The following is a 22,089-nucleotide window of genomic DNA, read 5'->3' as shown; positions in this document are numbered from 1 at the left end:
GTTTGGTTGTGATTTTGGCTCTTTTACCTAGTCAGGAATGGGACCACATTTGGGGCAGCCATGGGTTTGCAACACGGGGCAGTGGAACTGTGTCAAAGATATGGGAACATAAGCAGGGAGTAAAACTCAGGTTTTAGGAATGTTGCACAGGGAAAAGAGGCAATGCTTAAAACAGCTTAGACGAATGAGAGCAGAGTGAGCCCCAGGTCGGCTGCTGCTGTTTGCAGGGTGATGGGTGTTGCCATGGTGACTGAGAAAGGAGGGGAGGAACAGAGGAGTTTTGAAGAGAATATCAGCTGTGGCTTCAGTAATGCTAACTTAGCATGTGACGTCTGCCAAAGAGCCCCGCTGGGGAGACGGGCAGTAATGGGGTATGAGCGCATGAGAGCACTGAGGTCACCTGTCATCTGCTAGTGAGCAACTGAAGTTGTGGCTCGGATGGATGGGGGGTGGTGGAAATAACACACCTTGTGTCCACGTATGCAGGTTATTCCCAAGTTATTTATTGGCACATTTCCTGACAGGACAATTGCTTCTGCTTCCTTTCCCGTTCCTGAAAGTATTTGGTTTAATTCTAACAGTGACTGCTGTGGAGATAATTCCCAGGTCCTCTGTGCCTTGAGAGCATACCCTCACATGCCAGGGGTTGCACGGGCTCTCCCACCCTGGCTGCCTAGTTCTCTTGGCAAATCAAAAAAAAAAACATCAATAGAGTAGCCATGGGCTGACCTTTTCTGTATGCTCGGCAGTATTTTTGTGCTCCCTGTAGTTTTTTCTCTTGATTTGGGGAAAATGCAGTGTTGACATATGTGGTTGGTTTGTGTTAAGGGTACGGATTAGGGAGGCAGGTTACCTGCATGAGTCTCTTCACTGGGTTCCTGCATCTGTGCTGTTAGGATGTAACATGGATCTTCAAAGCCAGATGCTGAGTGATACCTGTAGGCAGCTTATAGGACCTAGTGCTTATCCCTCGAGACTGGGGACCCACCCTCTCTCTTCATGGAGCTGCAAATTTCTCACAAGGCGTGAGGCCAACTGTTGTGTTTGGAGGTAGGTGACTTCCCTTTTCAAGCAGATAGTTTGAACTGTATTGTGTCTATACTTCACAGTAAGTCACTATCCAGGATTTGCACTAAAAACCTCATTTTTACTTAAATAAGAATTATTGTCTTTTACTAAACACACGAAGCCCATCAAGTGGGTACAGTACTAAAGATGTCAAGTGAATGAATCACAGGCAAGGAGGAGAGTCAGGACAGAGTTTGTCTCTATAGCATGGAATCAGAATCTAGACAAGGCTAAGAACTGCTCGAGATAAAGATATATGACTGCTCTGATACAAAGTAAATAGCGTTTTTAAAATTAATGTCCTTGGCATTGGCTATGTTAATACTTCCCTTTTGCAACATTCATTTTTTCATTAACAGAACTAATGTGACTGAAAGATGGATGTGAAGAAGTGACAAGCACCATGTATGTTTAAATGGGGAAGGGTCTGCTGCAGTTTGTGCTCATGCTGAACGTGCTTGGTCTTCAAGTAATGAAGAACATAGACTAAGAACTTGCACAGCATTTGTGGGATACGCTCCTTGCATCAGGCAAAAGCCCCTGATGTTCTTCTGTACCATAAGGGCTTCCTGAGTTCATGTGGTCTGTGTGTTCCTTCATTCCCTCCATGCTCCCTTTCTTCACAGAAGTGAGTGGCCCCTGTGTTTCTTGCCATATACTGGTGTTGTCCTCTTTTTTCCATGCCAAGGTCAGCTGTTTTTCCATGCATGAAGCTTTGTGTGTCTCTTCATCCTTCTTTTGTCCTCATAGCTCTTCCTTCCTCTCTTCCATCCTTTCCCTAGCTCAGTCTTCCTTCATCTCCCTGAGGCAATTTGTTCTGGGTGTCAATATTTCTAAACAGTACTAGGGGCAAGTGCTACAAGGATATGGAGGAAAGGGGGAGGATCATTAACCTTGGCAAAGATGGCAGCCATCCACTGGCTCTTTGATCAGTAGGTTATTACCCACAGACCTGGGTGGCTGAAACAGCTGCCTCTGCTAACTAACTGCAAGAGGTCACAAACGCTGTGTGTATATGTAGCTTTCCTTTTCATTTTCTTGTTTTCACCAAAATCAGTATGACATTGCCCATTGCCTAGAACATTCCCTGAAATGTTGGAATTCATCAAATGATCCAGCATCCTGAAATTATCTTGTAATAGACAAACACACAGAGAAATGCCACTCGGCCAACAGTCATAACATCCAGGGATGAGAACTACCCTACCATGCGCAAAGGTCATCGGTCCCTCAGCGCAGTTGTTTTTACAGGCTACACTGAATATCTGACCATTTTCTTAGGAGGCTGTTGTACAGACTGATCTAATACCTCCTTGGCAAGAAATAGGGGCTGACCGTTATTCTGTGGGTCTCCTTTCCATTGTGCTTGTTCCTCACCGCTCTACATCAGTGTAGCATGGGCATGTGGGCTTTGAGTGACAACGAAGTCTTCTCCACATTTATGCATGTCGCTCTGTGTAGTTACACCTTCTGATTCATACAGTCTGATTTGTGTGGGTTTTATAGTTACAAAAATTGATGGATCTTTTTCCTTTCCTCTACCTTTTTCATCTGGCTAGGGTTTCCCATGCCTCCATCACATTAAATCTTATAAACAGCTGCAGAGTTACACTGACCTGACAGAAAGCACACACCTCGAATATAAACGTTTTCTACAGCAGCGTAAGTACAGTGCTGGAAAGTGGTCTGAGCAAGCTATACCATGAGCACTACAGCAGGTGAAGAAGTGAAGTCAGCATACCTTTGGCTTTGGTTGCTGGGGTTTAGTTATGTTTATTTTTTGCAGTGTGATTTTGGATTTGTGGGGGTTTTTTTGGTTTGGGGTTTTTTTTGTTGTTGGTTGGTTTGGTTTGTTTGGGGTTTTTTATGAAGGGGTATATTTGGCTTTTGTCAGGCAGGATACTAATAGAAAAGGGAGAGTTTCTTGAACAGGAAGAAATATGAGTGGTTCTGGAATTTGTTTCTTTTGGTTTTCAGTGGAAAGTATCTCAAAAAGACTTCTAGTTGGGAAGTTGACAGAGCATGAGAGAACACTTGAGTATAGTAGTGTTTAATTTTTGAATTAAGTATTTTTCATTAATACAAAAATGTTATACATATATATGTTTCGGTTTGGAGTTCAATCTTGATCCAGTTTACTTGCTGTGATAAAAAAAATGCAGTTCACTGAAGCTCCAAAGAGATTCATAGAGAGCAGTTGCTCACCATAGTATCATTTCACAAAGATAAATTATGCAGCAGTAAAGACAAGTTCATAAACTTTATTGTGTTGCTTTAGTAGCAGTGCTTTAGGTGCTACCAGGAAAGCAAATTCAACACTAAGGCCTTCCCTAAGGTTTATTACTGTCTTAGAAGCTGCCAGTGTAATTTTTCTTCCTTTTTAGGATATTTTTCTAACTCAGTAGCAAGGGGGAAAAAGATGATGATGGTCTTTTTTTCTTGATCTTTGGTTAATCTTTCTGACTTCCTACTTACACTAGCATGTAAAAGAATCATACTATAAGAAAAAAAAATATTTTCTTTAAACTTGATTGACTCAAGCACATGTAGGCTTGCCATTTTTCTTCAACTGCATGCATCTTTGTCATAGTTTGAAAATTATCTAGAAATAGTACAGTTACAGTTCTTAAAATTATGTGCAGCTATGAGCAATATGTACTATCCAAATTTTCCATATGTTGAGACAATGTTCTAGTTTTATGTGTAGTAAAAAAAAACATCGGTGACAAACAGTTAATCGAGTGGAACTGTATCTTCACTGAATACTGAAAAAATTAGGGTCAAAGTACTTTACATTTGTATTCAAAAGAATTTTAAGAGAAAATGTTCTTCAGGCCCTTATGTGGTAACCCTGAAGCGTTAGGTCTTTCTGGCCTTTGCAAACTGTACAAGTACGCAATATTGGCACCAGAGGATTTACGGCTGTTTGCCTTTAATTGATTCTTTTTTTTTTTTCTTTAGAATTTCAAAAGGTCTTTAAGCAGCTGTCATTCATCTCTGGGTTTCATTTTAGGAAGAATGTAGGAATGTTGAACTGTTCCTGTTCTAGCCGATGTTGCAGTCTCTTTATAGACATGGTTCAAACTGAAAGTTACAAGACTGGAAGACTTAAATATAAGAGGAAGAGTTTATGTCTTCACTGCCCATGCAGGTATATCTTTTACAGCATAACAGCTGTTCTCCTGTAAAATCCAAGGCACAGATTTTCCCCCTCCCCCCTGGTATCTCTAGGTGAGCTGAATCCTAGGGAACTGCCTAGCTACATCATGGTAAATAAGCTTTGTCACTGCAAAGGTGTTACGGAGAGGGAGCAAACAAAAGCTACTTCTCTTGCAGTAAAAATCTCATTTTGACAGTAAAGCATAGCTAGGCACAGAGCTGATACCTAGCCTTTGAGTCATATTTTAACTCCTACTGCCTTTAGCTAAGACCTAGCCGGTGAGCATCAAGAATTCAAGCACAATCCCAAGAACGTAAGCACAGTGTTGCAAAAGGAACCAGATGTTCCCCCTATCTTGGAGCAGCCATGTGGATCTCAAGCCTTGTGAATCCCTTTCTGAGTCCTGTTTTCTAGAGCATGTGCTAATCAAGTGGCTAAGCTGTCTGGAAACGCCATGAGAAAGCAACCTGTCCACAGTGCATTTGTTCAGCTGGGGATGCATCTATTCTGTATCTGAACAAGTGCTCTGAAAACATCTGTTGGTTGGCTTAGAGCACTAAGCTGATGGTAGCTGGGTGCTTCAGTGAAAATACAGCATGGTCTCACTGATGGGTGCTGGAAAATATACTACCTGAGATGAGACTGAGGGAAGCAAGCCATCTTCTCCGTATGCACTCATCTTGGCATCAAGCAGCTTTCTGACTTTCAGGGACTCAAGTGTTTAATCTGTGTGAGCCCCTCTCTATTGATGCTGCTCATTTTCTTTGTCAGTGAATAGGAGAAAGCAGCTGAAAACACAGCGCCACATTCTCCAGGGCCTCAGTATCTGCATACAACTGTTGTGTCTAGACCAAGTTGGTATTTATAAGGACTCTGGGGTAGTGAAGAAATGAGGCATCCTATGTTGAGGGGGAAGACGTCATAGGCCTTAAAGAGGGATTGATTTGTGGTTATTATTGCTGCCTTTGATCTGCCAACAGGGATCTGAAACCAATCCACCAGAGCAGCACAAGTCTGATATGTAGTGCCAGATGGAGATGCCAAAATAGGTTACTCCTGCTGTCTTTGACACTGCCTTATCATGAAGTGATAAAACAGGTAGTACAAAGCAAAGCAAGCAAGGGGTAGGAGTGTGTGCACTGCAGGAATGCTGCTGGCTGTGTGAAGTGACTGCTGGTTGTTAAAGCCACTGCAGGATCAATTAGCCATTTGCAGCGTCGTCCTAACCCGATCAGAGGCCGAGGGACCCGACCGCACAGAGCAGTTGGTTAGTGTACAGAATTGAACATCACTGGGTACTTCCATGCTAAGTTGAGGGAACGGAAAATGCAGACTCCCTGTATTTCAAAAGTAATCTCATAAGCACAAATGGCCATAGAAGTGAAAAACCATGTTTTCTGTAAGCACTTCTATTTACCATTGAGTTCGTACCCCACCTATGAAGTGTATCAAAAATGAAACTCATATTAAAATGTTGTGCTATAAGCAGTGAACATAGTGTAGCTGCTGAGATGTTGGTGGGATTTTACTACTTCTGGTTCATTTTGTTTAGAAATTAGAGCAATTTGGGGCTTAGTACAGCTACTAGTTCTCTATAGATCTCACGATCATGTGAGTCAGCAAGCTCATTGCGTAAGACGAGCTTTGTATTGATGTTGGATCAATTGGCAGTGGGTTGTCAATAAATGTATCTCCTAGACACTGCGCAATTGACAGGCTAATGAAGTGCTTTCTAGGTGAGAGAGAGCTGTTGACAAATCTTTTGCCACTTTGCTTGTGTTTCTCGTAAATCCACTCCATGCCACAAGCTTGGGGAATGCTAGGACGGCTTCACAAGTTAGGGGGTGCCTGTTTGCTACCTTGCGTCCACAGGCTGGGATTTGGCAAATGTGTTAGTAGCCTGTGTGTTGAGGAACCAGAAAGTAAGGACAGTAGTCCAAGGACCATGTTTGCCCTCCCTGCAATGAGTTTTCCAACATGTTTCCAAGGCAACACAGGGTAGATGTCCTGCAGTTTATCCTCCAAGACTGCAGCTTGGGGTTTGACTCCCCGTTGTTGCACTCTTTCTGCCTTTGTTGCTACCATGGCACTTAGACTGATTCAGTGCAAGTGGTTTCATCTCCATGGTCCTTTTCTTCTTGTCCAGAAGCAGGTGGAACTACTGGTTTATTTTGCATCACTCTTGAGGGCTCCCGTGGGTGCCTTTTGCAAATGTCTAATGATCAAGTAAACTAGTTCTTGTCCTTTTAAGTAAAAGTTCCATATTTGTTCCTCAAACTCATAAGCGTGCGTAAGCACCAACGATTTAGGATGAGTGCTGCCTACCTACGGCAAAAAGATGTTCAGCAAAACCAGACCGTATCAGTATGCATAATCCCACCTTCCCTATAAGAGAAACTATTTTGGTTAATGCATGCATTAAGAAGTTCACAGTGTGATTCATTGGCCCTAGCTATTACTAGCACTTGATGAGAAGACATAATTTTCATGCCAGTGTTCATAGCCAGCCTAGATGATGTTCCTATGTTGCTGTATAGTTTGGAGCTTGTTAGCCGTACTGCAAGTGCAGTTTGCCTGTTTGCTTGCATGGATAATAATGGCCATGTGTAGATGATTTAAATAACAAAGAGCCTGCTGTTTGATTGGCATTGTAAAGCTGTGTTTGTTTTTGCACAGTTTCCAAGATATGCCTCAGTTGCTACACTAATGACAACACATTATTGTGGAACCTCTGTTGTAATTTGTAAGTAATCTAGAGGTCTTTGAACTTCCCAAGTCACTCTGTTCAGGAGAGCTAAAATAAGAAATGCAGGTGATTTCCAGGAAGACTCTGATGAGACCTATCTCACAGGATAGCCCATGCTGCATGGTGTGCACTGGTGGATTTTCAGTTGTCAGGAATAGATTGCATGACATTAAAGGCCAAACCTTGCACCCACTGAAATCAGAAGCAAAACTTGTATTGATTTTGTTGAAATCAAAATCAGGCTGACACTATGTTACCATTTCATTTTGATGGAAATCAGGGGAGAAGAAAGCCTTTCAAAAGGCTTTATGTTCTTCACCCTGTTGGCCTTGAAAGACACTGAAAGCTACTTGGATAGTCATGTGGATTGGATGACATCAGAACTTACTGTGTCAGTGTAACTGCTGTTTTCCAAAGGATTGGTCAGCTTCTTGCTTTGCAAGAGGAAAGGAAGACAACCTAAAAATCTGCAATGGAGCAGGGACAAGGATTCACTTAGCAAGCAAGATTTCTTGTCTCATCCTGCACTATGGAACACAAATCTAGGAAAAACACTGCTGTCAGGAAAACATTACTATATCACAGTTTGTTTCTGGTAGGCAAAAGGAAGCCCAACCCTTTGCTCAAGTTGTTAATGGCATGAAAAAATATTGTGTGATTTTGTCTTGTTTCAGAACCGCCTCCAACTGTAGGCAAGTTTGCTTTACAGAACAGAGCTTTAAGAAAGAGGACAAGCTAAAACAGAAATGGTAAATACTCAAACAAATGTTGGTGTCTTGTGTTACCTCAGGAGCTGGTTCAGTTTGCTGATTGCTCAGTTTCAGTGTGCTCTGAGTAATGAAGAGCTGACCAGTGAGCCTAGTTTGGTGTAATTCCCCAAGTACTCTTGAAGCATAACAAACCCAGAAAGACTGTAATGAAAAATAATAGAAAGGTAGCTGGGGGCTTAACTTATGATCTCTGCTCATTACAGTAAGCGACATTTTCATTACAGTGTTATCATAAAGATTATTGGCTGCCACATAACATAGGTCCCTCCTGAAAAGATTCTGGAACAGCTTTGTTGGCACAGCAAAAGCCATGGAAGAACACCAACGATTTGCTTAAAACCCAGTAATTGTTTGCCAAATATTGATGATGTGATGTTTTGTTCAAAACTGGCTGGAAAATGGGGTGGACAGTCAGTCTGATTTTATTACATGGTATCTCTGTGACCATCTTTGGTCTTCTGCAGTAGATGTATATAACTGGAAAACCACTGCTGCATTGATATTTTTTGCTTCCATAATGAAGTACTTGATCTCTGGCTTTCAAAATCCCAGCATTTTAACATGAATGGTGACAATGATTTTGAAGTTGGCTTTGACTCTTCTTGCTCCTTTGCATGTATGTGGACCTGTCTGAGCACAACTCACCAGAGCGTCTGGAAGATTGACATCATTGCCATGTTTGTATCAGTGTTGGCCAGGGGCTAGTTGAAAGGGCTGTTTTGAGGAACTGGAAAGAGATTTCATGAGGAAGATGGCAAATTTCAATGTTTGCATTGACCTGTTATGCATGTTCAAAAATTCAATCCAAGAAGGTTCGCATGGAACAGCCTTTCTGGGAAGTATATCAAACAGGAGTCAAGCAAAGCTGACTCAGTTGAACGGGTGAAATTGGATTGTCTGTGACATGTAGCACTTCAGATGTAGTTCTTTGTGCCAAAAAGGTGAAGTGAGTTTCCTCATTTCTTCACCTTTTTCCTGGTAGTGCTTTTGAACAGCTAAATCCAGTGGGCTGGAGGAGCCAAGGTATTCTTCCACCTATGGCATTAAGCAGCTGCTCCGTATCCCTGTTCCCTTGTCCTGCCAGTAGCAAGGCTAACCACATATATGTACACATGCATATACACATGGCCAGCCGTGAACAGATGAGCGTGATGAGAGGACAGGTGGCCACATAAACACAGAGAGGACAAACAACAGCCAGACTGCATTTCTAGGGGTCAGTGCTCAGGGGAAAAAACCCTATGTCAAGGATCCCTCTGGTACCTGGCTCCTAAATCTTGATGTTTCAAGTATCAGGCCCCCAGACCCAGTCTTACCAGCCTAAAGCCCCTTAGCCTCCCTGGAGCTGGTCCCAGATCCTTGGTCTCTCCAGTATCCAGGACTTAGTCTATCCTAGTGACCAGCTGCTATGGCTTGAGCTTTGCTGATGGGTCACGAAGGCATGCTGTCAAAACAGAGAGTGCACTCACACAGAAAATGGTTAGAAACAGGGTTTAGGTAGGACAGAGTGGAGGTGATTTGGTGTAGAGCTCGGCCAAACAAGTGTGTTGACCAGCCTCCTGCTTGCATACCATGTCACTGTTTCCCTTGTCGCTGTTTGGTCTTTGCCATTAGGCAGCTGGCCCTGCAGCCGATAGGGGTGATGATGGTAGACACCCTGGGAGAGGCATGTGGGCCAGCCCAGCAGAGCGGGGCAGCTATATAAACCCTGCGAGTGGAGAATTGCAGTTGCCTGAATGTTCTCCCTGCTACTGCCAGTGAAATCGGTCATCCTCAGTGTGCAACAGAGATTCACTCAGACACTTCAGTTGGGCTTAAAAAAAACAAAGAAACAGAAAAAAGGAGAGCCTGCATATCAGTATTTCCCCAGAGTCCCTTCTATACATTTTATTGGTACACTTTGTCTAGTTACTGGAAAAGAAATACATACCTGCCAGAGGTAGAATAAGTTAAAGAAAGTTTCTTGGCTTGCATTTAGCTATTTTTATGTCTGATTTCCTTTTTTTAAAAAATGTTAATTAGGTGCACAGCAAAATGCATGTAGTAATTCGATAATAAAGATTATGTAAGGGGATTATCTGAGCAGCAAGCCCCTTAGTGTGGCATTCAAAAAGGAAAATGAACACTGATTTGCTTAAGCCCAAACAACTACGTGTGGACAACGTTAAAGTAACATAAGAACGAAGAAGACTCTGTTTGGCTGGCTCCAGGAAGGCACTGCGTGCCAGTATGTTTTCTGCAACATGTTTGCTGCCTATCCAGGGTCAGTTTGAGAGCAGGCACGTGGCCCTGAATATGATCCCAACAACATGGTTTGGTGAAACAGGAAACTTGATTTATCTACTGCATGCTCACGGAATTACAAACACTTAAAGACAAGAGTTGTGATGATACAGATGAGTCCGGGGCTTCTTTCTCACTTGAAGAATCTTCTTCCTTCTTTCTGGTGCATTTTTCTCTGCAGCCACCTGTGCTGGCTTCTGCCAAAGAAGCTGGGCCTTCTCGTGCAGATTCTGCAGCTCTTAATTCCTTTTGATTCATTAGGTGGAGGATGTAGTTTGTTCTAGTGGATACCTCAGCCCTCAGGGTTTGCAGCTGATGCCCATATCTGGCACTAAATTTTTTTTCTGGTCATACATAAGTGGGAAAGCATCATTTAATCTGTGAAAAGAAAACAAGGGGAAAAATATTCCGCTGCAATCTGTGGGAATTCTCAGCCATGAAGACTTCAAGTTCTGACCTATGAAGTTTCTCCACACCTGGGGTGTATCCAAGTGCTGGTCTGCACATGTAGGCTGAACCACTCACTGATCCATTTGAAATGGAGTTTGAGAAGGGAGATCTGCCCTCCTGGATGCACTTGTGAATCTGAGTCCCAGGGGGAAATTCTTTCTCATTAGGATAGTCTGATAGGACTCTACCCAGGTGCAGAAACAAGGCGTTCTCTCCCTGGTCCTCTCTGGCTAGCTGGGCCTTGTTTTATCAGCATAATAGATTCTGTAGATGACATCTTAATTTGTATTTGTCTCTGTTCTTAAAGAAATAAGCATAAGCACATCCTCTTCTTTCTGTCTTCATGACAGTTCCATGGAGGTCCCTCTTGTGTGTCTCTGGCTTTGAATCACAGCTGAGACTTTCAGTGCTGGGCTCCCTGGGTGTTAAATAGGTCTGAGTTTCAGAAAGCAGATACTGGTGTTCCATGTGCTTTCAAAACCCTCTCTGCCAAAAACCATGTATCCTGTAAGGTCTTTCAAGTTGGGTATGCAAAGTCATTACCCAGTTTTGCAAATCTTGGCCTGTATGTTTTCCTTTAAAAAAGACTTCTTTTTTGCTAGGTTTCTATGAGCTTCCAGCTGTGCTCCCCTTACAAGCCTCTCATTTAAAGTACTTGCTTCAAAAGGCTGCTAGCCTCAGAGACTATAAGAAGGCGGCTTTCTTTTATTACTGTATATTAATTAAAGAAATGCCTAAAACCTTCTTGGAATTCCTTTCTGGAAAAAAATAATTAGTTCTCCTTAACATGCAAGATGGTGAGTTCAAAGAAGCAGGGATTAAATTAACCAGGTTAAGAGCGGACGTGTCTGGCAGAATTAAAATTATCCAGGAATTGTCAGCCCTTTGGGAGAGCGGGTATTTGTAAATCATAGTTACCTCGGCTCCAATCTCCCCATACAGACATGTCTCCCCCAGGGTGTCTTCTTATAGGTCCAGTTGGACTGTATTCCCTTTACAACTGCTGTGTTTGGGCTGCTGAGTCGTCATGGCAGGACTGATGACACTATTGTGAGGAGCACCACAGAGAGCTCCTGAGCTCAGGCCAGAGGTCCATCTGGTCAGGGTCCAGCTGTGGCAGTAACCTGTAGGGAAAGAGGGTGGGGAACATGGCACACAGAGGTTGAGTCTTCCTCTTCTTCAGGTATATGGCACAGCAAACGTAAAGGGGAGAGACCAGGGTTGAGAGGTCTGGCAGAAGGGAGCCCTGTGGGGAACGGAACGATGAAGTGGGCAGTAGGAGACACATGGGATGAGTGGGCTTATTTTGGAGGATGCATGTTCTACACAGTCGCTGAGACAGTGAGCTCCAAGGCAGTTTTGGCAGAGTACTTTTTTTTGCTTGTTGAGATTTGGAGTGTTTTTAGGCAGCAATTCACAGTAAGTCAACGTTGGACTGTATGACTCAGCGGAGTCTGCAATGTAAGGTAGCTAACAGCTTGTGAGAGCGTGCAGAGTGGGAACAGAGAGGGCGTGGTTGCTTTGGGTGGACTTCATCGAGCATTTTAAAATATCTAAACGTGAATGTCTACGTGTCAGCTAGCTGCCCACTGTCCACTGTAGTCAGTGAAAATCTGTAAAAGACTAAAGCAACTAAGCATCACACAGCAGACACTTGTATTTCGTCACCCAAAAAGCTCTCTACTCCACTGACTGCAGCATGGGCTTGGATACCTAGCTCTCCACGTGTTCTGAATCCTCTCCTTCTTATCTAATCTGGGCTCCAAAAAATGAAACTAGCTATAAAAAAAGAGCTAAACTAAGATGGGAAAAGGCGAGCAGTTCCCCTGCAGAGTGCCTCTGGGGGTTAAGACCCCAGGAAGCACTTGAGGGGATTAGGGATTTCTGGTGATGCAGAAAGTCTCTTTGAAAGGTGAAGTGCAGGATTTGAGGGGATCAGGGAGGGTGATGCCAGGGCAAACTCTGCAGGAACTTTGGGTTATGAAGATTAGCGGGGCAGGTGGGGGGAGCAGAAAAGTATCACAGATTGTTACACTTCGGAGTGTCTTGGGGCTGGGCCCTGGGGTGCGGAGATTTGGGGCAGTCTGAAGTATTAGGTGTACGAGAGTGTGAGTTGGGCAACAGAGGAAGACAAACTTACAGATCTAAAAATACTGGAGCAGTTTTACAGCATATAAAGAGCTGCAGCTGTAGTACCTCGGGGGCTCTTGCAGCGTAGCAGGCATGCAGCACCACCAGTGCCTGCTCCCCTCAACCAGTCAGCACTGCCTCCGTGTTGGAGCATGAGGAGTGAGCTGGTCCACAGACAGATGACGGGCCAAAGCTGAGTTTTTTGAAGAAACTTGCAGAGAGCTTCAGATGATGAACACCTCTGGCACTGCTACCATCTGCTCTTAGAGCATTTGCAAACAAGGGGCAAAAAATTAACTGAATAAAATGAGTCGCTCTTGTCTATTTTTCCTTACTAGAATCCTAAAGCTTCACCTTGGTATCTAAGTGTGCAAGGAAACCAGATAATTGTTTCACTTACCCATGCAATGTTCCTCTTAATTTAAATCATCTGACTTACGTCACAGAGAATAAAAATAAATGATTGGTAAACTACCAAAATCATATGATACTTGCAAAGTAATTTTAACCCCCACTATTTTCCCTCGGTGGTACATTGTTGGCAAATTAAAACCCAGTATCTGTCCCCTTCCTGGGACATGATGCACTCTGAAGAGGCAACATGTTAGCACCTCCCACGGGAAAAAAGGCCAGTCTCAGTCGCTCAGAGAGGATCCCAGAAACACCAATAAGCTATGCAAAAACTGCCAGCGCAAAAGCATCTTGCAGTAAGTGCTTGAGAATTGCAACTAATACAGGCTAGCCAGCGCGGATCAGTCTTGCAAGCACTTCTTTCAGCTTTGGGACTCTAGTGACTCACTGCTGATTCAGCTTTTCCCTTCTCCTGCTTCCGCAGCTGGGGCTGGGGACCATCCTGTTGAGGTCACTGTAAATACCTACACTTGAAGCTGCATCTAGGCATTAAATACCCGCCTGAACCTGAGCTCGAGCTTTTGGAAAAGTGAGCAGCACCGGAATGTTTCGCTTTTATTTCTCAGATTACAGTACGTACCTGGAGGTAGCATCTCTCCAGGATTGTATTTAATTGTGCGCGTCCTTTTCGTTCTGCATACTCACCCTGTAGGTCTATTACAGACATAAAGTGAGATTAATGTATTTCTTGCAGCTCATTCTTGAAATCCTCTTTCAAAATTCTTAAACTCAAGAAAACCAATGTGTGCATCAAATACTTTACACTAGTTCACCGGCTTACACAAGTTCACTCTTTTCACCTCTGGGAGCATGTAGCCTTCATGAATGTTTTGTTGTACAAGAGAAAAATTTGAGGCAATTGTGCTGAAGGTGGTTTTTGAAAATGGCTCTTTTGAACTTTATGAATTTTAACTATGGTTCTTTTTTAAATTCAGAGATTTTGGTAGCAAGATTGTATACTTTCAAGTTACAAGGCTCAACCCCTGTTCTTATGCTGTAAATTGCAACATTTAGCAATTTGTAGTTTAATTTAGAAGGATCGCCTACTTTCCTAAATGCTTAAGTAATGTGGCAGGCTGTGGTTATTGATTCTCTCTGAATTTATTACAAGAAAGCTGTATTCACTCTTCCCCCTTGGGAATGCCCCTCCTGAACTGCATGCTTGCTAGTGACAGCTTAGACCCCTGATACATAACCAAAGACCTTGTCTAATATCCTTGCAAATGCTCAGGGAATTTTTATTAAGTAAAAACATCATTAAAGTAGACAGAATGATGAAGTTTAATGAGCATCGTTCTCACTTGATATTGTTACTTTTTGCTGCAGCAGCCATAGTGCTCTCATTTGTTACTTCCAGTGGGGCAGATATAGAATGCAGGGAGATTTTGTTCATGTTTATGTTTGCATACAAAGAAACACTTATGTTCATGAGAGATATTTGCTTTGGAAAATATATACAAGGAAAGAAAGCAACTGGAAATCTCTGTGCAAGGACTTTCTGCATTTTCAGTCTTGCATTTAATCCTTTAACATAATGAGAAGGCTGCATGCAATACTGTAGCTTGTAAGTCTCCAAAGGTTCAGCAATTTGCGACTGTGGTTATAATAACTAGCTTCTGACTGTTGCTGCAAACTTCAAACATCTGAAATGTTTATTTGCACTCCAGATTTTATTCTTCAGCTGAGGTTTTGGTCTGCAGGCTGTGTGTAATGTCCTGCTCAGAGCAACACCAGCCCTGTGAACAGGTGACGTTCCAAAACATCTAGTGTGAAGGTGCTACCTCGAATATATTCTCAACATTCATCTCACAAATCTGCCTTGAAACAGTAGCCACGATCTGCCTCAATATTCCTTTGTTTATGGAGACCACCTGCCTTCGCTAAGGGTCTAGTCATACAAACAGATATGTCAAGGTGCCATCTCCTAGTACATTACCATCCATCAGCTGAGCTGCACAACCGCCTGCGTGCACGTCTTAAGCTGACCTCCGCTGCCAAGGACGGTGCGAGTGTCTCTGCCTAACATGTCTGACTTCGCAGTGATGCCAGAGCAAGAGCAAGTACACAGTAACTACAGCTTGGCTGACAGACGGTGATGTGCATGCTATGGTTTCTGTGGCTGTATCCTTCCAGTAGGTATTGAAATCATTAAGGACTGTATATGTAAACTCCACATCTATTACAGCCAAGGGGTATAGATTCTCATGTAATTCAGATAGTTGCTTTTTCCGTGTGGATCGGCTCCATTCATTTCTTTTCCTTTTTTTTTTTTTTTTTTCCTGGCATTTTTTTCCTTGGGAGTTATACAAGTAGTGTCTGTTGTTGTACCAGAAGTTCATTGAAAATTGTGAATTCTCTTTTCCCTAGTGTAACAGAAGGCAAATTCTGTCCCAGAGGCATTATCACAGTCATTATTGTATTTAAATGTTGTTGTGACACCATATGTTTCCTTGTATTTGATGTGTGCAAACACAAGAGTCCTTGTCTGAGAAGGCTTGTATAATCTAAATACGTCTGATCCTTGCTCTTTGCGTAGCAGACTACTGTGATAGATTGTAAAGCACTTATCTTCAGCTGAGATAGCGATGTGCAGCTGAAACTTCCTTGAAATTTTGCCAGAGAAACCTAAGTAGATATATTTCACTTGCTTATTTCAAACCCAGTAATTATTTTCCTGAATGAAAGGTTCAGTGCACGCGCCAATAGAAGTGGTTGGGCACAAGAGTAAATAAGAAGTATGTAAAAGTGCTGCAGATGTCTACAACTCATGCGCATCTACTACTACTGACATAGTATTTGCATGGGGCAGAGGGAATTGCTGAAGCACCAGTAGCACTGAATATCGTAAGGAGCAAATACCAAAGAAAAACTGCTACCAAAATACTCACAGGTCAATTGGGATTTTTACTGCTTAACGCACGCCGTGGCCGCTGGACCTCATTTTGCAGTCAAAAGGCATTGCCCAAGTAGACTTTACCAGAACTCTGAAGTTCATTCAAAATTGTCAATATTCAGTTTCTGCACTTCAAAAGCATCCGTGTAGTCAGTAGAATTCCCACCACGCCCTTTTACTTCAGAAAAAGTTCACTAATTTGTGTTCTGCCAGTCCACAAACTTGAACATTTGCACTGCAAAAGCAGGAAATGAGAGGCAGAATGAATGCCAGAAGTGTCATCTGAGAGGGAGATGCATATAAAGTTCCAAAGCAAAGAAGTGGAGCCTAAACCAACCTGAACAAAAACAGGGTATGTAACACCTGAAAAGCACCAAAACTGTTATAGTCCTCTCTGGGTTGGCACAAACAGGGCAAAGAAGCTGTGGGGCAGCAGGAGGTGGAAGAAGGACAGTGACAGAGGACTTCTGTTCCCATCTGTGAAGTTTTTTTGTGTTCAGCTACAGTGGATTCTCTGTTAATTCAGTGCTTAAAGTCCCAAATGGGGACCTTCCTATGTGAAAAAAGTTCCCATTCTACTCCAGCGTAGCATTATTTCTCTAGAGCCAAAAAACAACTTGAATGTTAATTTAGTATTTACCTAACTATTGGTGTTCACAGATTTGAGCATGCATTTCCACCTCTCTGTTGCTAAATTCTCCGAGTTACAAAATTATTGCTGACAGTGGTTCAAATGCTGCACTGCATATTGTTGAGAACAAGATGCTGCTTGTTCCCTGACTTTTTCTATCCTGGATTGGTTTCTGATGGGACAGCCCCCTTGAATGACACTTCTGTGTTCTTCCACAATGATAGTATTTCCTGATACCAAAACATCTCCTTCCATATCTTCCCTCCCTCATCGCACATAACGTCTTCCAAAACAAGACAGTTATTTAGGATGGGTATTTTATCAGTACACATACTGTATACTTGGATAAAATATAGCCTTGTGCTGTTGGAGCTGTATCTCTTATGAAAAGAAAAATATGTGTACTGTAGCTAGTAGTAAGCATGCAGTTATCACAGAGGGTCAGGGCTCTGCGTTCGTCAGGAAATGGCATCCGATCCCCTGTTGACAGTAGGTGATGGCACACATAAAATTTCAGTAAGGTGAAGTAATGCCGTAGTTTACAGTTGTATTTTCCTTGAGCAAGGCTGTTTTGGGTACAGTGCACCTTGACAGCAGCCTGCTGAGCAGCATGATGTAAAACTGCAGCTGCTGAGGAGGTGAAAGCAGGCACTGCCTCTCCACCCCACCCTATCAGAAGCTCTAATACCATACTGCGGTCCAGGAGCCCCAGGGTCGAAGTGTCTTCCAGATACAGCAATATAAAGCTCAGAGCAGGTGGTAGCTTTTAACCTCCTGAACATGAATGGAATGGACTGTTTCTGTTGGAAGGGACCTACAACGATCATTTAGTCCAACTGCCTGACCAGTTCAGGGCTGACCAAGTTAAAGGATATTAAGGGCATTGGCCAAATGCATCTTAAACACTGACAGGCTTGGGGCATCAACCACTTCTCTAGGAAGGCTGTTCCAGTGTTTAACCACCCTCTCAGTAAAGAAATGCTTCCTAATGTCCAGTCTAAACCTCCCCTGGCACAGCTGTGAACCATTCCCGTGCCTCCTGTCAGTGGATACGAGGGAGATCAGCACCTCCCTCTCCACTTGCCCTTCTCAGGAAGCTGTAGAGAGCAATGTATGCCTTGTCCAAAATCTGTATCTGACATAAATAGCCATGGCCATGCCTTATAGCACAGTAATTCAAGGGTATTTCTATCTGTGTGGATCCTTGTTCAATGTCTCTTGCATGCAGTTGACTGCATAGTCCAGGAGGGCCTGTCCTCTGCTGAAATGAGTTTCAGCCTGCAAAGCAAAAGAGGTCACTGTGAATAGTCACTTTATCTCCAAGATACCTGCTCAGGCTGATACCCGCTGCAGAACTGTGTATCAGGTCATGCTTTATGGATAAACAACAGGGATTTGTAAATAACCGAGTCTGTCCCAACATGACTAAGCACAAGTAGCAGAACAATCTGCACCTGGTCCTTGTTTGCAGCAAGGGCTGGACAGACATGCAAGCTACACATATGGACTGCAGCAAGGGAGAGTGCACGTGAGGGGGGCGTGTGATGGACCAGTGCAGCTCGCCTGCAACAGCTGGGACCTTCTACGTGCCCCAGACACATGAAAATGCAGGACCCAGGTTCTGTGGCAATGGTGCTAACAGCTACCCATCTAGATTTTGACACATCAAAAGGCAATTCTAAAAAGAGTCAGAGTTTCTCAGTCCCAAGCCCCTGGATCTGACCTGTTTCTTGACAAAGTCCACCGAAAGGTGGAGGTGTAGTGACACAAGGAAGGCTGTTGTGGGAACTGGTGCCATTATTTTCTTCAGTAGCAGAAATTCCTATCAAGTGGTAGAAGTTAGCATCCAACTTCACTGGCAACAGTCTAGTACAGGATTGGGGCAGACACTCACCAGCATCGGGCTGAAAGATCAGCGGGGGGTCACCTTCCAGAGGGATTTCGGTGTTGGTGTCAACATTGCCAGTGTTTATGCAGCTGAACGAGCAGAAACAAAGCTCATCTCTGTTCCCTTCTAGATACACTAACACCCACACAAAGTACATCTTCAAAGCCCACTTTATGTCAGTAAGGGAAGTTCAGTTTGAGTTGTGTTTATTTTGGGTAGGTTTTTAATTTAGTTTAATCAGGATTACTCATAAATTATCTATTAATTACTATGTGATATTTAGCAAGATCCTCTCAGCCATGTAGTCTATTTAGCTCCTCTGTGAATGCTAGCCATCTTAATTGTAGGATACTTTGTCAACATTTAATCAGTGCTACTTACTAATGTGGCATTGATGTGTTGGTAGCTGTCCCAGTACTATCAATCATGTGTGAGCTGCAAAGGCAGCTGTGACACCATTGCTCTCTGTCACATTACCAAGCCCCTGGGTTTTCTGGTTAGGGATGACGCTCACTTTGCTCTAAGTGGCCACTCTATCTCCCCAGTTCAACCCAATTTTTGTCTTTGTAGACTGGAATACACATGCTTGCAGCTTTCCAAGCCTTAATCCCATAACTGCAGAATAAAGGTTGCTAGTTTCTGAAGGCAAAACTGATTGCTCCTTCACTGCTCCAGAGGTCTGCTCTTCCCGATGTTACTTTCCTGATAAGTCTCAAAAAACCTAATACTGTGGACTGCAGCATGAGATCTAACAGAAAATTCAGGGTGTTGAGACAAAATAAATACAGTGACCTTCCTTTTTTTTATTTCTAGTAAGTAGATGCATTGTTTAACATGCTGCAGAGTAAAAGCCTCCGTTTAATGGTTGTATCACAAATATTCCTTCTCTCATTTCCTTACAGTCTTTACGGCAGACACATGCAGGCAAATCCTGAACCTCCAATGAAGAACAATGACAAGTCAAAGAAGATCAGCCGTAAGCCTCTGGCAGCCAAGAACAAATAAGTCTCTGGCTTCTGCCTCTGTTTTTATATCTTTTACACTGCTTTTGCATGTGCCTATAATATTCCTACGCATCTCCTGTTACTCATAAGACAGCAGACACTAGAGGTAAAAGCAATTTACTATGTATACTGCTTGAGAAGGTACTGCTTAAGGAATACAAAATTACATATTCTCCTAATTATGGTCACATTTATGTAGCCATTTAATATATCACTGTCAAACCCGTTTTAGCTTTTCTATTTATATGTATATTAATGTCGCTCTTCACGTGGATCACGTCTTGTTAATATCAGGGGTTTTACACCTATATTATACGATATTAAATTTCATATAATATCCCAAGTGATTTTAATAAAGGTCTTTATTTGTATTGTGTTTCAATTTCTTCAGTAGAACTTCTGAACAGCAAATTCCTTGAGGAACGTATGTGTCCAGTTTCCTGCAATGTGTTAATTTCTTGTGTAGGAATGTGATAACATTTTATCTCATACAAGTTAGTTAAAATGTAAAGCATTCTGTTCAAGGAGTGCAAAATTTTAATCAGTTTCTATTTTGTTTTTACATTGCTATGTCCTGCTTTTTTGCCTTAAAGGTTATTTTGTAATCACGGAGTAGGGGAAGGGAGAGAGGAAAGAAAAAAGATTGTCTTTGTAAAGAGCTGCCAATTGCCAGCCTCAATTTGGAGAAAGAGAACTTTCTCATTTAAAGAAAATGGTATTTCTGCCAATTTTTAAGTGATTTTTTTTAGCCAGAAAACCCAAATAATGTATTTAATCTCTGCTGAAAGTGCTTGTATTGAAGAGCTGTTCCAAATGGCTTTTGAAAATGCCACAGGTTCTATATTTATCTCTACAAAGCTGGCACCACAACCAAGCTCAGAAGCCGCAAATTGTTTAACATCTCAAATAGCTTCAGGTCTTACCAGTGGGGGAGAAAAAACTAAAATCTTCAGACAGTGATTTCCAAACAGTTTTAGTTGTAGCAGAGCAAAAGCTAACCAGAAAACTCAGGAGCAAGGACAGATATTCATACCTAGATCGCTCGTGTCGGGATCTTCCTGCCCTTGATTTCCAATTTCATGAATTTCATACCTGAACAACCCCTTGCCGAGTGTCGGCTGCCATCTGGACAGCAAGCCAGGAAACATGCCCAGACTGCCGAAACAGGCCCGTTATGTTTAATGAGAGAAGAAAAAGTTTTAAGTATCTCATTCTAGAAATTATACTTTCTACAAAAGTCATTTTGTATCTGAAGACACTGCTGTCAGCGCCAGCCCCTCGATTGCATGTAGGATTACCCCAGAATTTAAGTAATACGTGGTTGCCTTAGTCTGGGAATAAATGTATTGACATATATTTTGCAACAGATTTTTTGAATTGGCAAGCAGGGTAGGAAGCTGGCATCAAGCTTTAGGTACCTTTTAAGTGGTCTTTGATACTTCAGAAGAAAGAGGCAGTCTTGGTAGGCAGATGGAAAACAGTAAAAATGGTAACTTGTCAGGAACAGTCAATTCTACCTGTTGCAAGCTCTGCAGAGGATTTTCCAGACCTCTTAAGTGATCTCTCTAGGGGAACAGGTCCAGCTGAAACAGGTCCTTGGAGGAGCTAGGTTGGGTGCGTGTTAAGAATTCACAGCAAAAACTGGCCCCCGGCTGGAAAGCACACAATTACTTCTAGTGTAGGCATTAGCACGTGAGGGTACCTAATGACAATAATAATCGTGCTACAGAAAGCCCTGAAGAAATGTCAGTGAAATGTCAGAAGATCCCTAAACTACTCTTGCAAATTCCTTTTGGAACAAAATAAATAGCAAGGGCACATCTATCGGGAAGGGGTGAAGAGCCCCTAGATCCTTCCCCCAGTGTCCTTCGCTGGCACTGAACGTTACCCCGGCCTTCGGGGGTGGCAGTGCCCACAGGGCTGAGCCACTGCTCTCCTGACAGGTGCCCGCAGCCATGGCTAAAGCCCTACTTTCAGGCTTGAAGATGTTTTACGTACGCTTGTTTCCAGCTAATCTGGATTCTCTGCTCTTCTGAAACCTCCCTGGGTACACCTGGACATGGTTTTCTGTGAGTGGGGTAGCAATATGGCTCTCCTTTGATTTGAACAGAAATCCAGCCAGAGCTAAAGGCTTTCATGTGGTGTCTGAGACTGCATCCGTCACCTGCTCTGTGTCTTGGGGTTTAGAAAGAGAGAAGTTGCTACGGGGCTACAGGGGTTTCAAAGCATGTAAAAATAAAAGCTTGTTGGGAAGGCCTGATAATGTTACTGGTGGGAAGCTACAGCACCACTTTAAAATAAGCTGCTGATTTTCAAGCATTAGTCAGATTTCCATTAACTGCTGTTGCAAATTTTGAAAGTGTTGAAAGACTCGTGCATGCTCTCCTCTGCAGGGTTTTGAAGTATTGATTGGAGCATTCCTGGGTGTTCACAGCAAAAAAAATCTACCCAACCTTCCCACTTCTTCCCCCATGAAGGAGGAAGAAGCACAGTTTTGACAAGCAAAAGCAAGAATGAAGGGTCTGGGGAAGAATAAGTGAAAGGCATAAAGATGAGAAGGATAAAAGAAATCCTAAAGGGAGAAGTATTATACTGAAGATGGTGGCAGATGGAGAAATAAGAAGTTTCTTGAAAAGAAAGATGAAAAAATAAGAT

The 22,089-nt window shown here is 42.8% G+C and overlaps 1 protein-coding gene across 2 annotated transcripts in view; it reads left to right on the top strand.

The window, feature by feature from the left end:
* Window positions 1-19,805, top strand: part of RSU1 (Ras suppressor protein 1) — a 113,845-nt gene extending 94,040 nt beyond the window's left edge. For both annotated transcript variants that reach the window (XM_064444710.1, XM_064444711.1), the window contains exon 9: window positions 19,333-19,805. In XM_064444710.1, coding sequence (XP_064300780.1) covers window positions 19,333-19,435 — 103 coding nt within the window. In that variant the 3' untranslated portion in view covers window positions 19,436-19,805. The remainder of the gene's footprint in view (window positions 1-19,332) is intronic.
* The last annotated feature ends 2,284 nt before the right edge of the window (window positions 19,806-22,089 follow it).

The sequence above is a fragment of the Phalacrocorax carbo genome, chromosome 2 (assembly GCF_963921805.1).
Source record: "Phalacrocorax carbo chromosome 2, bPhaCar2.1, whole genome shotgun sequence".
Taxonomy (NCBI): domain Eukaryota; kingdom Metazoa; phylum Chordata; class Aves; order Suliformes; family Phalacrocoracidae; genus Phalacrocorax; species Phalacrocorax carbo.
Note: the sequence above shows the minus strand (reverse complement) of the source record. Positions and strands in the feature narration are given on the sequence as shown.